Source organism: Amphiura filiformis, unplaced genomic scaffold, assembly GCF_039555335.1.
Source record: "Amphiura filiformis unplaced genomic scaffold, Afil_fr2py scaffold_49, whole genome shotgun sequence".
Taxonomy (NCBI): Eukaryota; Metazoa; Echinodermata; class Ophiuroidea; order Amphilepidida; family Amphiuridae; genus Amphiura; species Amphiura filiformis.
In genome coordinates, this window is record NW_027305513.1 from 711885 (window position 1) to 728264 (window position 16380).

General features: G+C 37.8%; 1 protein-coding gene across 1 annotated transcript in view; it reads left to right on the top strand.

The window, feature by feature from the left end:
- LOC140144313 (E3 ubiquitin-protein ligase rnf213-alpha-like) overlaps window positions 1-16380 on the top strand; it is a 44982-nt gene that overhangs the window by 17765 nt on the left and 10837 nt on the right. Inside the window, exons 20-40 of the mRNA XM_072166139.1 lie at window positions 527-796; window positions 1777-1956; window positions 2120-2548; window positions 3241-3397; window positions 3576-3958; window positions 4221-4408; window positions 4885-5103; window positions 6807-7012; window positions 7126-7222; window positions 8708-8808; window positions 9251-9448; window positions 9658-9900; window positions 10420-10537; window positions 10812-11045; window positions 13569-13804; window positions 14037-14109; window positions 14320-14445; window positions 14689-14799; window positions 15493-15543; window positions 15723-15920; window positions 16259-16369. Of these exons, the coding sequence (XP_072022240.1) occupies window positions 527-796; window positions 1777-1956; window positions 2120-2548; window positions 3241-3397; window positions 3576-3958; window positions 4221-4408; window positions 4885-5103; window positions 6807-7012; window positions 7126-7222; window positions 8708-8808; window positions 9251-9448; window positions 9658-9900; window positions 10420-10537; window positions 10812-11045; window positions 13569-13804; window positions 14037-14109; window positions 14320-14445; window positions 14689-14799; window positions 15493-15543; window positions 15723-15920; window positions 16259-16369 (3929 nt within the window). The remainder of the gene's footprint in view (window positions 1-526; window positions 797-1776; window positions 1957-2119; window positions 2549-3240; window positions 3398-3575; window positions 3959-4220; window positions 4409-4884; window positions 5104-6806; window positions 7013-7125; window positions 7223-8707; window positions 8809-9250; window positions 9449-9657; window positions 9901-10419; window positions 10538-10811; window positions 11046-13568; window positions 13805-14036; window positions 14110-14319; window positions 14446-14688; window positions 14800-15492; window positions 15544-15722; window positions 15921-16258; window positions 16370-16380) is intronic.

Below are 16380 nucleotides of genomic sequence, written 5' to 3' on the forward strand. Positions count from 1 at the left end.
TAGATTTGCAATACAATTGGATGAGTGACTTTTGATCTAGAACAAAGTCATTATTTTCGAGGAGTTCGTAATTTAGAATCTGGACGGAAATAGTCGTAGATGTTAGGGGCTGTAAAACAGCTATGTGTATCACCGGGAGGTGAAATCTCAATATTGTCTGCCAAGAATTACTTGGCCTTCCCTTTGTATGGACCAAATTAATGAATATATGTAGTGTTAGCTCAGCGAGCAATAAAGTGTGCATATTTGGACGTTTTCCTAGTTTTCCTATGCATTTTAATGTTGGCCATTTGAGTCTTGTCAAAATAAACTTTCCCGTACAATGTACAGCCCTCCCAAAGACAAAATTATTGTACCACCCTTTCAAAACCTTTTCTAGCTGTTTGATTGCACCATTATCTTTGGGACAGACTGTCGTATCTTTGGGCATGCAGTAAATGTTTATTTCATCTTTTATTGTAGAATATACGCGGCCTTTGATCATACTTAACTTTTAATATACCATTTTAACCCCATATATCCCAAGGTGGAAAGTGGAAATGGGTACACATTGATGATGTTCGACCTCCCGGATCAAATCGACCAGAGATTTGTAGTCTTATAGGGTTAGATATGCCATCATTGTTCAGTACAACAAAGAAAGATGATGAGATCACTGCCGATCAATTGGTGTTGGACAGTCTTCATCCTGCTGCATCAAGGATAGAAGATTGTGATCCTTCATCCAACAGGACAATCGACCGGATCGCAGTTCTGCATTCCGTAGTTAATCCACGCATGAGGCAAGGAAACCAAGGTGTGGAATATAATAAATACTTAACGTTGAACTTCACTTTAGTATCTGTATCCTGCATTTAGTATGTTTCACGTAATTTCGAACTATACATGGCAAAATGAAAGCTTATGTTGGGATTTTGAAGACTTTTGGAAGAAGCACCCACGTATTTAGAAGTAGTTCTATTAAAAATGTACTCCAATGTGCCAATATTGTGCTCTAGGTTACAAACATTTATGCTTTTGAACATACATGTAGGCAAAAATGAAAATCACATTTTCAAACAAACAAGTTCATGAACTACAGCTTGAAAAAAATGGCCTTCTTCCACTAAGGTCTTCAATGTAACTAATAGCATAATATCACACCACCGAATAAATCCCCATTGAGATACCGGTATGTACTAAATTCGCCTCAAGAAAACGTCATTTTTTCTTCGCAAGAGCGACTCAGTTCTCAGCGACAGCTATGATGGTTGAAATTAGCCCTAGCGTGATCCCTCTGTCTGGGAAAAATATAGGTTGACCGTCATTATTTTTTACGACTGACCTTCGAAGTATGACGCTCGAAGTCTATGATGTCTGAGAATTACGTAATTTACCTGCAAAATCATGCCACTGTTTCTGTACAGAAAAGACTGCTTAAAATTATTAAAAGATACTCGATCTCTCCCATCTCATTTTAATGCTTACTTTAGGACATCCATGTTTTTTTTTCTGAGAAATGCATTCAGGGCGCACGACCTTCTATTTGTTGGTGTGAAATCTGAACGCGTTATATTGTATACCCTACTTCCCATCAAACTTCATATCTTTCAATTTGACATTTCCATACGTTTATCTTTCATATCATAAATGAATGCTACAACAACATTTCAAGATTGAGGCTATCATGCTCACAAACTTCCTAAATTACCCTTTCAGTCTGAAAAGCTAGCCTGTCACATCGTGTCGTATCACAGATAAATTATGTTTAATAATCTTTTCATTATAATTCCTAAGTTGCACTTATGGACAGTTACACTGAGGCAGACGAATCACCTGTGCAATGTGCTTCACCTGACGACCAGGAAATTGACATGGCCAGAAACCGACCGGTATATAATTTAGTAGGCGACAACAATATTAACATTATTCAAGGAACATGCAGTGCCATCAACTTTACCTTGGATAACAGATTTGGTATGAATATAATTAATTGGTCTTTGAGAATCAACCTGTCATTATACCTGCAATACGTGTTGGTCTATTTAATTGATACTTATTCATCAATATATCCTTTGCTCCCGTTATAGTTGTTCAGTAATAATTGTTCAATATTCCACTCAATATCCTTTAATTGTAGACGTTCCTGTGGTCGTTGACATCGTCAAACAAACCACTAGAGAAATGATGCCCGATGTTGCGAAGACGGTGTTTGAAAGCTTAAAACAAGAAATAGTCACACCCTTGTTGAATCAGAATATACAACTTCAGCAACAAAACGAAATGTTACGTGAGCAGAATCGGGCGCAGAATGAGATGTTACGTCGCATTATCAGGAGTTTTGGCGGAGAGCTAAGTAGTTACATGAACTGCTCAATCAAACTTGTAGTTCGGTTTTACTCAGTGGAGAACTTAGAAAAGTTCTGGAAGGCGTCAAAGACAGGCGACCTGGCAAGAGAATTGGCGAAGTGCTTTGTAACAGACGAGCTAGAGAAACAGGTTGGAGAGAAACTTGATGTTCAGTGTACCATTCAAGAATCGAACTACTTGGAAGCGCTGAGTAATCTCGGTAAATATTTGATTGTTAACTACCATTTCTGCCTTCACAAAAATATGATAATGGTCATAATAATATTTTTATTACTACATGTACAATTCAAAAACTATTTATTTTGTATTGCTTTACAACCATTCAAAAGATGATTTCCAAAATAACAAGGCCATAAACAACCAGTGGTCACATATGAGGGTGGGTCTGTATGTAATGACCCCATTGAATATTTGGAAGAAATTTCTTTATGATCCTTTTGAATTACAGCAAAGGCATGTGTTTAAAACGTCAAAGCACAGCAAAAGTATATATAGTGTGGTAAAATCTAAGACTTGCCATTAAACTTGGGTGGAAATGGGACGTCTTTGAAGGGAAGCAATTCTTTTTCTGCAAAAATGGCGAAAATGAAAAAGCAGTATTACAAATGACTTCAATTATCTCCAAAATGAAACAGATTAAAATATAATGACTGGTCACATGTGAGAGCTAGTACTCAGAACGATGATAACTGATGCAAATCAAACAACAATCTGCGCATGTGTAGGTGGGGTGACCGATACAACATGCTGGAAATGTATACAAATTGCACAAATTTATGTAAAAGGGGCTTAAAATTTACAGGCGCGTATTTTTATAACAGATAAAAATCTCCCATCCCCTTCGTAGTTCTAGGGTTAATATAAAATTGAAATATATTATTCTTTCATTAGATACATTTCACTCGGTAACAAAACGGCATTTATCGCTACTATTGAAGGAACAGGATGAGCATATGCCGACGATTAATAGTATGGCACGCACACATGACCAGTGGCTCAGCGAGAAAGCCCTCGCCGTGTCAAATATTCAAGAGAGCGGAACATTCAGGTATGATGCTGATAATGATGACGATGATAATGAGATACTAGTTAATATGACAAAGGGTGTTGAAACGCGTTTTCAAAGTATACACCATGTGTAATGTGTGAACTGAACAGCAGCTGCTAAAAATAATTAAACATGTTAAACGAGTTGTTAAAATTCGTATGTTCTAATACTGTTCCAGGAGATCACTGTGGCAACAACTTGTCGCAAAAGTTACCCCAGTCTTGGCTGAGATTTTTGCCTTCTTTGATTACAACTGCAACTTGGATTTATTGAAGACAAATCAACTGGGTTCATGGAAGTATAGATTGTGGCTAGCTATGGCAAATCCCAAGATATCCCGGCTACATTTTAAATCATTTTTGCCAGGAAATGGAAGTAGACACAATCAAGAGTTGGAACTTTGCGCAAGTTCATCGCAGCAGAAACAACCACGAGTCCGTGAAATGGCTCCAGTGAGGGTATTTGGAAGTGGAGGGATGTCTTTTGCTGCCAAGATACCACTTTCTTGGCTGATCAAGGAGCACCTCGACAGGTGGTGCACAGCTGCCTCCGAACAAGCAGGTATTCGTGACATTAAAATCTTAAAATACTATGAATTTTTATAGGTATGAATTTTTACTTAATATTTATATATATTTTCAATAATAAGCGCACACGTACCGCAGCGTTTGTCTTTGCACATTGCACATTGCACATTGTACCATTATCTTTGTTGTCCGTTTATTTATGAAATTTTGAATTATATTCTTATGTAAATTTATATGCAACAAATTCATTGAAATCAGTTTTAAATGCCCTTTTTATTGTATTATGATTATACAAGCTAAAAGAAAACAACCAATGCAAGATATAGTCAAAGACTTGGTCACCAAATCTGACATGGGCAAAACACTGCGGCATTTTGTACCGAAGGAAAATTACGCAGAATTCATGGCAGATTACATTCACGACTTCACCAGAATGTCTTATAACACTGCATCGGACTCGGACAAGAACTCGTTTGAATTAGAGGTACCTTTTGTTTCGTAACTTTTTTTAGAAGAAAAGATTTGTTAGATAATATTATCTTTGTCGAAATACATTGCAAATGTTAGTTATTCATAAACACTATACGGAACTATAAAATATAAGGCGTACCGGGTTCTAAATAAGAAAAATATCCTGACTATGACTCTGTAACGGGTCATTCAAAACGATACGAGTTGTGAAAGTACATGTATGCGATCGCGGAGGAAAAAGTCTTAATATCTGATATTGTTATAGTCCTCAAAACCAAAGAATATCATAAAATCCATAAATAGTTGTACGGTTAGATTATCTATTCCTGGAGGACCGACATGTTCCGCAGAAGGTGTTGAATATTTGTGATCATTTCTCGTCCAATTAAAATTGTTACAAAATCACATTTTATGTGATGATACTGACAGTCTTTTTGTTTGTTTGCTTTTTTTCTATCACTGTCAATGTTATTATCGCTTTCATGGTAGTGTGTCGAAGAATCCCTGAGAGCGTGTGTTGAAGCAGAATCCCGAGTGATGCTACATTCTACAGGAGACGACCCTATTCAAGGATTGGTGTTTCTTCATAGTCGATATCGTGAAGATGTGGCGAAACGATTGGAAGATTTCTCGGAACTTGTGCAAGCTGCCCCAGAATTACTACAGGCAGAGTACCGTGACCAATTGACGACACAGGGCAATGAAATGGTAATAATGTATAAAAGATTGTTTCTCACCAGTTTTCCATTGTATTTATCAATGCATATAATTATATTCATGGTACTTTCTCCGTCGCTGACCCCAGTTTGTGGAATGATTTACACCTTTGCCCAAACAACCTAAACTGGCCTCAAAAAGAAACTTATAATTTTTCACAAGGTTATATCTTAAAATTGCCTCCATAAAAATGAACAAAAATTACACACAAGATTACTTCAATACTCTACTCTAAACACATGTCAGTAACCAAGCAGTTGTCCAACTGACACAACAGCAAAACGCATTGACATGGAACACCTTCCTGGACCAAAAGTCACATCCCAACAGATTTCTTTTGTTGAGTTCAATTATTCCCTGTACATGAACAAAAAATAACACACAGAATAACTTCAATACTCTACTCTAAACACATGTCAGTAACCAAGCAGTTGTCCAACTGACACAACAGTAAAATGCACTGACACGGAACAGCTTCCGGGACCACATTCACAGGCGAATAATTGGAACCCAACAAAATAAATCTGTTGGGATGTGAATTGTGGTCCAGGAAGGTGTTCCATGTCAGTGCATTTTGCTGTTGTGTCAATTGGACAACTGCTTGGTTACTGACATGTGTTTAGAGTAGAGTATTGAAGTAATCCTGTGTGCAATTTTTGTTCGTTTTTATGGAGAGGATTTTAAGATATGACCTTGTGAAAAAATATAAGTTTCTTTTTGAGGCCAGTTTAGATATAAAAAGTACCCTAAAGGTAATGACTTAAGGGGAAGAGTAAACCATAATTTTTTTTTTTGCATTTTACATCCTATTTTGGTGAAGACGACACAAAATACAAAATTTCAAGGTCAAAGGTCATCTCATTTGCATAATAATGGGTGGCCATCTTGGATTTGGGGTACATGTAAATCCCAGAGTTTCTTGGGAAAACGATAAGCTATTTGAATGATTTTTTTCTTCAATACATACAATAAAGTATGTTATAGTGCGTAACAGAGCCCTTTGAGATTTGAACACTTAAACTGTCATTTTGACGTGCGAAAATTGAAATTTTGGCCAAAATCGGGCAAAATTTCAAAACATATCGTACCGCCACAAAAAAAATGGGGTACAAATTGCAAAAAAAGGCTCTGTTACCCACTGCAGTATGGTTACCAGAAGAACATGGCCGAATTACAGCCTCCTACTACTTTCCGTTACCGAGAAAACCCCCGGGATTTGTCGTCAAACAGCCATTTGAGAAAAACGCTTTTAAAATCTAGAAACACCTTATTTGCATATTATGCAAATTATTTCATGCGTCAATACAATTGTGCATACTGATTCCTAAGGTACTTGAATTTATTTAAATGTTGACACTTTTTCTAGGCCTGTAATGTGTTCCTTTGAAGAGTTATCGAATTTTAAAGGAGAAAATGTTAAATATAGCCGGCTGAAAAACAATAAAAAACAAAAGAAATTAAAAGATCTTATTTTCTTTGTTTTTTATTGTTTTTAAAAATGCATTTGCGTAAATTGGCGAACTAAAATTGACGATAACTTTGGAACCCAATGCCCAATTTGAGTGGAACAAAAAGCATATGATAGAGAAAAATTAGCTTGTTTACCTCAATGTTAGTACTAAAAGACACCATTTTCTGGAATATATGGTTATCTCCCCCCTTAACATGCTTAATATTATAATTATATTTTTCAGACTCTAGATGTCAAGGCTATCGAAATACTTGTCGGAAAACATTTAGTTCCGTCAGATGAGGAAAAGTCGAAGCATGAAGCGCAACGATTATGGCTTAGTAAATTACAGCGTGTCAAAGTATTGGTGGAAAACATAATAACGACAGTGACTATGAACACCGATAACACATATGGCGAAGAGTCGATGGATATCATCGAAAGAATCAGGTACTGACTGATGTCTCGAAACACATTGAACACATTAAACTTGTCGCATGTTTTAAGATTGCTTTAAGAGTGATTGGCAATTGAAAAAATACTTTTTGTTCTTATACTCATAGACCTGTCTGGCAGCGACTTCGAGTTTTGGAGCTGTTTTATGAACATGTGTGTGTTGCTGATGAGCGTCTTTCACTACGAGGTCGTATGGTATGGAATGTAAGTTGATACTAAGTGTTGATAACTTAACCATTATTAAAGCGTTGGCTATGGAAGCAAACCTTCATTGCCTACCGAGTGATCATAATCATAACATTGTTTCCAAATGAAAGTGTGTCAGGTGTATTTTCTTTCATTAATTCGTATTAAATACAAAATTAACAACAGATTTGCTTGATCTATTAATATAAAATAAAATGATGTTTGTTTATTGAAACGATATACAAAGAATTGTTGAGGATAAGACGACAGGCCCGAGGCCGGAGACTCTAGTATGACAACTAAACACTCCAAGTTAGTTCCAATATAAATGGGCACCGCAGGGCAAGAAACTTAGTGTGACCGCTGTCCCCATCATCAACAAAAAACATCAAGGCCGCAGGGGCGGGAGGCCCGAGGCCGGTGACTCCCATACGACAACTAAACGCTCCAAGTGAGTTCCAATATAAAAAGGGCCCCGCAGGGCAAGAAAGCTAGTGTGACCGCTGTCCCCACCATCAACAAAACATCAAGGCCGCAGGGCCGGCAGGCCTGAGGCCGGAGACTCCCCATACGACAACTAAACACTCCAAGTGAGTTCCAACTATTTGAAAGTTTAGGCGATAAGACATTTGCAAACCTGCAGTGTCATTAAAAGTTGCAGCAACTCGCTGAAGACACAAATGCATAAATACAGCAAGAAATGTCTTCTGTCAGCTTTTTCTGGTAGGGCTAAGATCATGTCAGCTACATAGGATGGGTAAGGTAATTAATAATTATTTTAGTTAGATAGCTATGGGGAAGGATGAGATACAGGACGGATTCTGTACTTCTAATACAAGGCAGACTTACTTCATTCTTCATTGGTATGGCATGCATTTGAATTGTTTGAGCAAGTTTATTTTATTGTCTAATTATAGTTCCTGCATGCTTGAGAAGGTGATGGGAACAGAGTATAGAGAAGAAATGTCCACTGATGATGGAAATGTTATCTATATACCAGACTTGTTCGGAGGATCAGAAAATCCCCTTCTGATCAAGGACATACAGCGCGTATTAACGCCAAAAGATTGATCGAATCCTTCCCATACGGATCTGACATCATGTCTGCCAGTAGGTTCCATTGGGGCTACTCAGCATGGATGGAAAGGAAAGGAGGCCCCAGTGTTAGTCTCCAAATAATCTCCATCACACCGAAGATAGCAAAAACAACAATTCTGATCGTTTATTCTCTAAATAAATAATATTGTCTTTCATTTTGCGTCCGGCCTGATTCATTTCGTCATAACTGACTAATCCCCATACGCTGACTAATTCTAGATGAAAGCCCTATCGTGTTATACCATAGACTGTGGTTATATCATGTATATAGGAACTGGCTATAGTAATTTGCTATTTGGCAGTATGCAAAATCACAACGATGTCATCATGTGTTTAACCACTTTCTGTGACTGTTACCCGGGGACTGTTAAGCAGTAGTCTAATGATAACGTGCTTGTTTTGCAGTCGTTTGCCCGTGGTGCTGATTTGAAGAACATAGATAAACTCAAACGGCTGAAAAATGTTTTGAAGTTATCAACCGAAAATGCTGGAAAACTAGACTTCAAGTAAGTTTGGTCGTATTTTGTTGTCTTCTTTCTCCAGTACTTTTCCCCGCATGGCGTAACCAAAAGAAGGACTAATTTACTATGATTTTCCATTCCTTTCTCATTTTACGTAATTTTTCCAAAGTAGCAAGTTCTGGAACATCCTCGCCCTTCGTTGGCAGAAAATGTTAAAATTATAAAAAGTATGTAAAGGGTATAAAACGATTTCATAACATTCAAGAACATGTTAACTTATTGCAAAATATCCTAACGTAACATAATTTAAATGAGTCTTGTCATAATCGTGAAGTCTTCTAAGAAACTGTCCGATCTCGCGACAGCAGTCGCTGAGCATGTGTAGCAAAACCACCACGGCATGTGACAATACCAAGATTTTGGACATGAGGAGGCTTGATCTATTATTATAGACATTGAATCCAATTGACCTGCTCTTTTATTATAGACATGGAATTCATGAATCTTGCGGCATATGCAACCCAAACACCAGCATTGATATCATCGATCCGGTCGTCCTTCCATGTGACCACGTGTGGTGTGAAAAATGCATTCGACAATGGATAGAGGGTGGCCACCGGACGTGTCCAAAATGTTCTCAAGTTATACCAGAAGAATTCCAACCGACATCGACACCAAAGATTAAGTTCGTATAATTTTGTTTATGTAATGCATTCATCTCTCAATATAATTTGATTAATTTATTAATTTATTCATTCTATATATTTATTCAAAATCTTTGATGGGTTTAAAGAAATTATGAAGAAGACTTATGGATTTGATCCAATATAATCTGATTGGTCACTGCTTACAATCATGATAACCTTCTTGATTACTAATTTACTTTTTGTTTAGTGCGGCTCAGAAAAAGTTCAAAGTTTTCAAACGAAATCGCAACACGTTCTTTTTCGAGATCGTGTCCCAGTTGTGCTTTGCTGACAGTAAACCTCCAGATGACGAAGTGGTAGATGGGCTGCTCAAGTATGTCACCGGACAAGTGGTGTCAGCCAGTCATCAGGAAGTCTTATTTGATATAGACGCAATAGACCCTGACTTCACAACGCGATCTGTGATACTACAGCTCATGCTACAGTCATGGTAAGCAAATTATGTGTTTGTGATTCAGTAATTCTGCTAGTGAACCCAAAAAGTCTTTGTTAAAAAATTCTTGTTTAAAGTATTTTTGTTTTATGGAGTCAATGATTTTGCGATCACATCTGTTGATCTTTGGCAAGGTGGATGTCCCACGGTCATCCGAAGTTACATTACTTCACACGAACTTATAGCCTACTATATTGGTGACGATGTCATTCATTTTCGTATTTTTCGGCAAGATTAGAATTATCGTGATGTAACAAGTTCTGTTTGATAATGTGGCATAACTTGGCCTGACCAGCTTGGTCTACCACGTACCGGGCAGAAAATGCAAATCAGCAAGCATTTTACGTCTTACATTGCATTGTAACAAAGGCCATCTGTCTAAATAACCATTCATTCATTCATTGATATTCCTTGATTATTTTGATCTTTTTGAATAATAAGAAAATAAAGAAAATGATGCAATTTACATGTATGCGAGATGAACAATTTTTATTGTTGATTACTTTTTACAAAAAGTGGTGACAAGGTGGACAGTTTCATCGATAACTTCTTAAAAGAATACCAACACGGCAGATCCTCTTATTCAGGAGAAGAAGCAATGACTGTATGCCTCATGTATCTGTATATAATTGAGGTATGGTTTATGTTTATAGGAATTCCTATATTTTTAATTTCAAATACTTGTAAAAAGGTATTTTGCCTTTTCATTTGAACTTTGATATTGTGTTAATTTGTTACATCATAACAATCGTCATCAGCATCAGAAAATCATTCCTCATAATAGCCCGGGCATAATTTTATTCAAAATACAAAAACAAAAACAAAAAAAAACAAAAAACAAAACAACAACAACAACCAACCCAGCAGCATCAACAACAAAAAACCACAAATTATATCTTTTTTAACAGAATTCATTGCTCTCACACGATTCTAAGATGATATCATCAAAGGATAACATTCTGGATGGTGCCACTGCTTACCTGAGACGTGCAAAGAAGTTTCTGACCATACATGCTGAACAGATGCCTGTCATCAGCATTGCATTGCTGAGAGCAATAGCACAGGCGCGATATGGCCTCATCGTGGCATCTCAATATATCTACGACATGGCGCAATACAAACCAAAACGTCAGGATGAAAGAGTAAGTTGAAGAATAGGTTATTCGTACCGTAGGAAAACATTTTTGATTTTGTTTTGTTTATAAACATGATATTTCATTATAAAATCACGAACAGTACATTCATCGTTTCTGAACACCAATATTCAGAGGCCCCAACCCCGGTTCGAAAGAATGGGAAAAAATTGACCAAAAATTGTATAATGTGCATATTCCTACTTGGTTTTAGACATTGTCTTAATTTTGACCAATTTCCATGCTTTTAACGTTCAATTAGCAACGTAAAAAGAAAGAATGTAAGTGTGTTCAAGGCGTTTTAGCGGAGGAGCAAGACATTACTCGTGACATGCTGCAATTTGTTTGATGCCTCAAATTCCAGACGATGTTAAGAGGACAAGAGCTAAAGTCTGTAAAAGACACACTATTGTCAGCAAACTCACAAGATGGCGTGCCAGCCCAAACACTCTACGATCAACTGCCTTAGCCCTTTGCTACTTATCTGCAAAGTATGCATGTCCTGTTTGGGAGAGATCAGCCAATGCTAAGAAGATTGCCTTATCACTGGATACCTCAGACCAACATCAACAGGCAGCCTATACAAACGTCATCGCCAGACCACAGATGAACAACATCCCCTATTCGGCCATAAACCTGCAAAGAATCGGCTGAAGTCTAGGAAAAGCTTCCTAAACGAAGGTTAACCAAGTGTGCAAGCTGGCTGAAGGGACCAGAGCTGGAAAGAGAAGCTTGCCAATCTTCCACCAACAATATCCATGTCCGAAGTGGCAAAGAAAAACTTCCCCCTGGTGCCGACTCAAAATGGGCTGAATGGAAATGCCTCAACAGTCTGAGAGCGGGTACTGGTCGATGCAAAGTGACTCTCAAAAAGTGGGGTTATCTAAACACCGAAGATGTGACCTGCGTGTGTGAAACTGAACCAAAAACCATGGATCACCTATTTTGCGATGTTCTCCATTGGAGCAAGAAAGCAAAGCTGAGGACCTTGCAGAGAACAATGATATTGCTAAGAGATGTGTCCAGCTTTGGCTGAAACACAATATCTAGCGTGTGTCGACACGATAAGAAGAAGAATTATTTGTTTCTTGCTTTTTTCTGATTGTACGATGAAATGTTTATTCATATTTCGTATCTAAAGGTCAACAGATAACTGGTCAAGTTAGGTATCAAAATAGTTCTACAACTTTCGTCTTTACAATAATGAAAAGATATTTCAGTGTAAAGTTGTAAAGCGACTTCTTAAAATTGTAAAGAGACTTCTGATATTTTCTGAAATGCAATGGAAAGGGACGGCTGGTATGTACTCTAGTATTCTTCAGTGTACGGAAATCATGATTATATGCAGACGATGGTGGCCGACATCCATTCAATGCCGGCAACAGCCAATAGCGTAAACAAAACAGACAATATGACGGCAACACTGCCTGGACGTTGCATGGACCCAATTATTTTTCCCTGAGCTTTATTGGCCCCGTTACAGAAAAAACTGAACAAAATATATTTCCTAGTGCAATGTATACATTTTCACATGAAAATAAATAATTTAAGATTCAAAATGAATGTCAGAAGAAAAAACATTTTTTTTGCCGGGACTGGGGATTGAACCCATACCAACTGCGTGACAGGTACCAATGCTAACCACTGCACCACGGAGATATTGCGTTGTGGAGGGGAAATTTTAATATATAGAGCCATTCCATGTCAACTCCTGGGATGTGCACCGCAGCACCTCTTCAATCTTTTTCTTTTTCTGTGTGGTGGTAGATATTGATGAGAAAGTAAAATCCTGAAAATTTGAGCTTCGTTCGCTATTTCGTTTTCCCGTGGCATCAATTTGAAATTTAGGGGATCAGCGTAAAAAATGTGTCGCAACGCGAAAGACGATGTTTGGAGGTCCATAAATGTATAAAGGGAACCCCCTACAACTTTGAAAAGTATGTATCCTGGGGTACTTAATTGTGTAGAGTTCAAATCTGGCATCACTTTAAAAGATATAGGGCCCTTAAAATGCAACTTTGTCCATCCAGGAGCAACTTCGGGGGGGTCAGAACTCCAAAAGTAAAAATAATTTTTTGTCCATTTTTTTGCCAGTTGGAACCCTTTGGTAGGACATTACTCTTATCCAATATTGAGTCAATTAGAATAATTTTAGCTGAGATATTACCCATGCAAAACTCCAATAGTACATTTTTTGTACATTTTGACCCCTTGAAAACCAATGTCAGACATTTTGCCCCACCATCAACTTTAGGTATGTTGAAAATATGTTCTTGGACAAAATTTCTGAGAAATAGTGGCTTGGGGTCTTGATGACTTTGCATTAAAAGCATCAGTTAGGTTTGCCTACTTACATAGGAGTCATTCCAACCACATCAACAAAAAGGGTTGGTTGGTCAGTGGTCATCCCCTCAAAATTGACTTTCAAGTCAAAACAATTTTAGTTTTTTTAAACTTGCGCTGGGATCACTGAATGGGTCTTTAACATTGCACAAGCCGAAACATAGCTTATACTTTTTTCACTTTAAATAGATCAATAGCTTGCTCGAAGAGGCCCAGAGTTTCTGCATGGAATCGATATGTCAGCAAGAAGCGCACCTGTTTTTGCTGAAGCAGTTATGTCATACATATAGCACCAACACATTGAGTGATCTCAGCTGGCATCCGAGCCTCAGTTGGGTTCTAACAGCAGACCTCAAAGGACGGGTAAGTCAGGCGCGTAACCAGCCGTTCAGGGTGGGAACGAGGAAAAAGCATGGACATCTGACGTATGTCCTTAAGTGCACTTTAGCTGCGATAAAGCTCGTTGAGATCAGCTCTCATGCGACTGCTGAAGCATCCGAAGTCATCCACATCATACGGACGGAGGTCTTTCGCGGTTGCTGCCTCTGTATTATGGTACAGTATTCCTCCTTTATCTCTGAAATATGCCGAACTATTGACAGCTTGAAGGCAATGCTCAAGACGCATCTTTTTTTTTAAATGTCATACATATACTAGCACCAACACATTGAGTGATCTCAGCTGGCATCCGAGCCTCAGTTGGGTTCTAACAGCAGACCTCAAAGGACGGGTAAGTCAGACGCGTAACCAGCCGTTCAGGGTGGGAACATATACTCTAACTTTAAAAAGTTAGAGTATGTTTTGTTATCAGCGATTTGTGTTAACGCGCGACGAGGCCTGTGCGATTTGCTTACCACTCCACAGAAATCGCATGTTTTTGTTTGTTTTTTTTCCTTGTAAAATCCACGGTTATCTTTATGTCATATTGTCCTTTTAACAGATTCAACGAGTATTCGATGGATTCGTTGTTACTGGTGCAACGTACACGAACGTGAGAGACGCCCTTTACCAGTCTGCATCAAATGTGAACTTGGTGAACATTCAGCCATTTATTGATGCAGCTCAGGTTTGAACATCAATAGATCTCTATAATTACCAATTAAAAGTAATGATAATTTTCGGCAAAACGAAATCAACAACAAATGTGCAGAAATCACTATTGGGCTTGAAGGATAAAAATCAGGTTTTATTCTTGATGACAAAGCTGTTTAGTCAATACCGTTGAATTAAGTAAAGTAATTAACTTTAAAGGAATTTAACATCCTTTTTTTCTTTTCATAAAGATGTGTTTACCCCTTTGTTTGTATAGGCTTTGGCGTGCCCAGACAACCAAAAGGAAGCAGTGGTGTTACTAGCAATATTTAGAGAGATTACACTGTCCAATGCTTCGTTAGACACAGAAATGCGACCAACAGAAAAGGTATTTGTGTTGTGTATATTCCAATACAGGTATTTGTACTTCTCCGAACATATTTGGTGCTTGGATCCTGGGGTGGGGGTTCGTCAAATAATTTGAACGGGGATAGGCCACGCAGACTTTCGGATGCTGACCTTCTCTATTTTCAACACAAAACACCCTAAAATCACCCAAATTTGCACTCATTGGGAGATTTTAAGGGCACTTTTGCAAAAATGCGCCTTGATCTTTACTGAAAACCCACCCATCGATATACCAAAATCTCTTCAACCAGGGAGAGACCCCCCCAAGGGGGGCTTGGTGTTTCCAATAAGAAGAGTGAAAGTAGTTGGGAACCAACGAAACGGACGTTGCAGGTTAAAGTATTTATTTAGTTGACATGACAAGCTTTCGAACATTGTTCTTCATCAATGAAACCAATGCATACACGAAAAACAACTAATATTATACCAATCTTAAGAATATATACTATATATTTACTGTTTTTATTGATGGATTGCTTTCAGGTACACCTGGTGAAGGAAAATATCCAAAAGCTTGTTAAATATATAAATAAAGAGTGTGATTACCTGCAACCTCCGTTTTGTTGGTTCCCAACATCTTCTTACATTTGGTATGGTTTTATACCATTTGATTGACTAGGCCTACTACCTAGGCATATTATTGATTGTTGTCCGTCTGTTTCTGTCTTTGCAGATGAAGCAAACCCTAACGAGTGTCATCCAGGATGGACTATACGAAAACAAGGTTAGTATGATGCTTTGTATGATGATTCTTGTCATAATAATGTGGATTAAAACCACGCCCGTCGTTCGTCATCATCACCATAGATGTCGGAAAATAATAAGTAAATAAGTGTCGAGATTGGTTTTTCGCCACAATGAAATTTATTTTGAATGTATACTCTTAACATTTTTAATCTATAGGAATTTGGGTTTCGTTTAGTTCGAAACCTGCTTCATGTAGAAGGGAATTACAACCTTGTCGTGGCACCCAAGCAGTCATACGACCATCAGATGATCATTGCAGTAGTGGTTCATTCATTGATATCCATCCAATGTTGCCCAAAGGATTACCTACGACAGCCGTTGCAGAAGTTGCTACTGGAACCACGAGAGATGAAAGTATGAGGAATTCTTTAAACATTGCTCAAAACATTACCTTTTGATAAACATGTAAAGCCAGTTTTATTAAATGAACTCAAATTGGAAACATTTTAGACGAATGAAATTAACTGATACGTGCTGTGTTATGCGGCCCGTATGATTGATCAATATCAAAACCCTAGATACAAAAGAGGGTATACAAAATCTACGATTGTGCAATAGAATTGATCGTGTATAGGCCGCACAAGTACCAGGAGTCCTCTTTGTTATATTATTAGTATCAAATTGCACCTCCCGAAATTATCTGACTCAATTATTCTAATTTACATTTTTATTATTTATTAATCTGCTCTTAGTGGTCAAAGCTGCTTTCCAGTATTGCTAAAACTGATGAAGATCCTCAGGATTCTTTATTGCAATTGATAGTGTGCGCTATTGCACTCGGCGCTTCTGTCGACAACCCGAGAGTAAGTCGAAT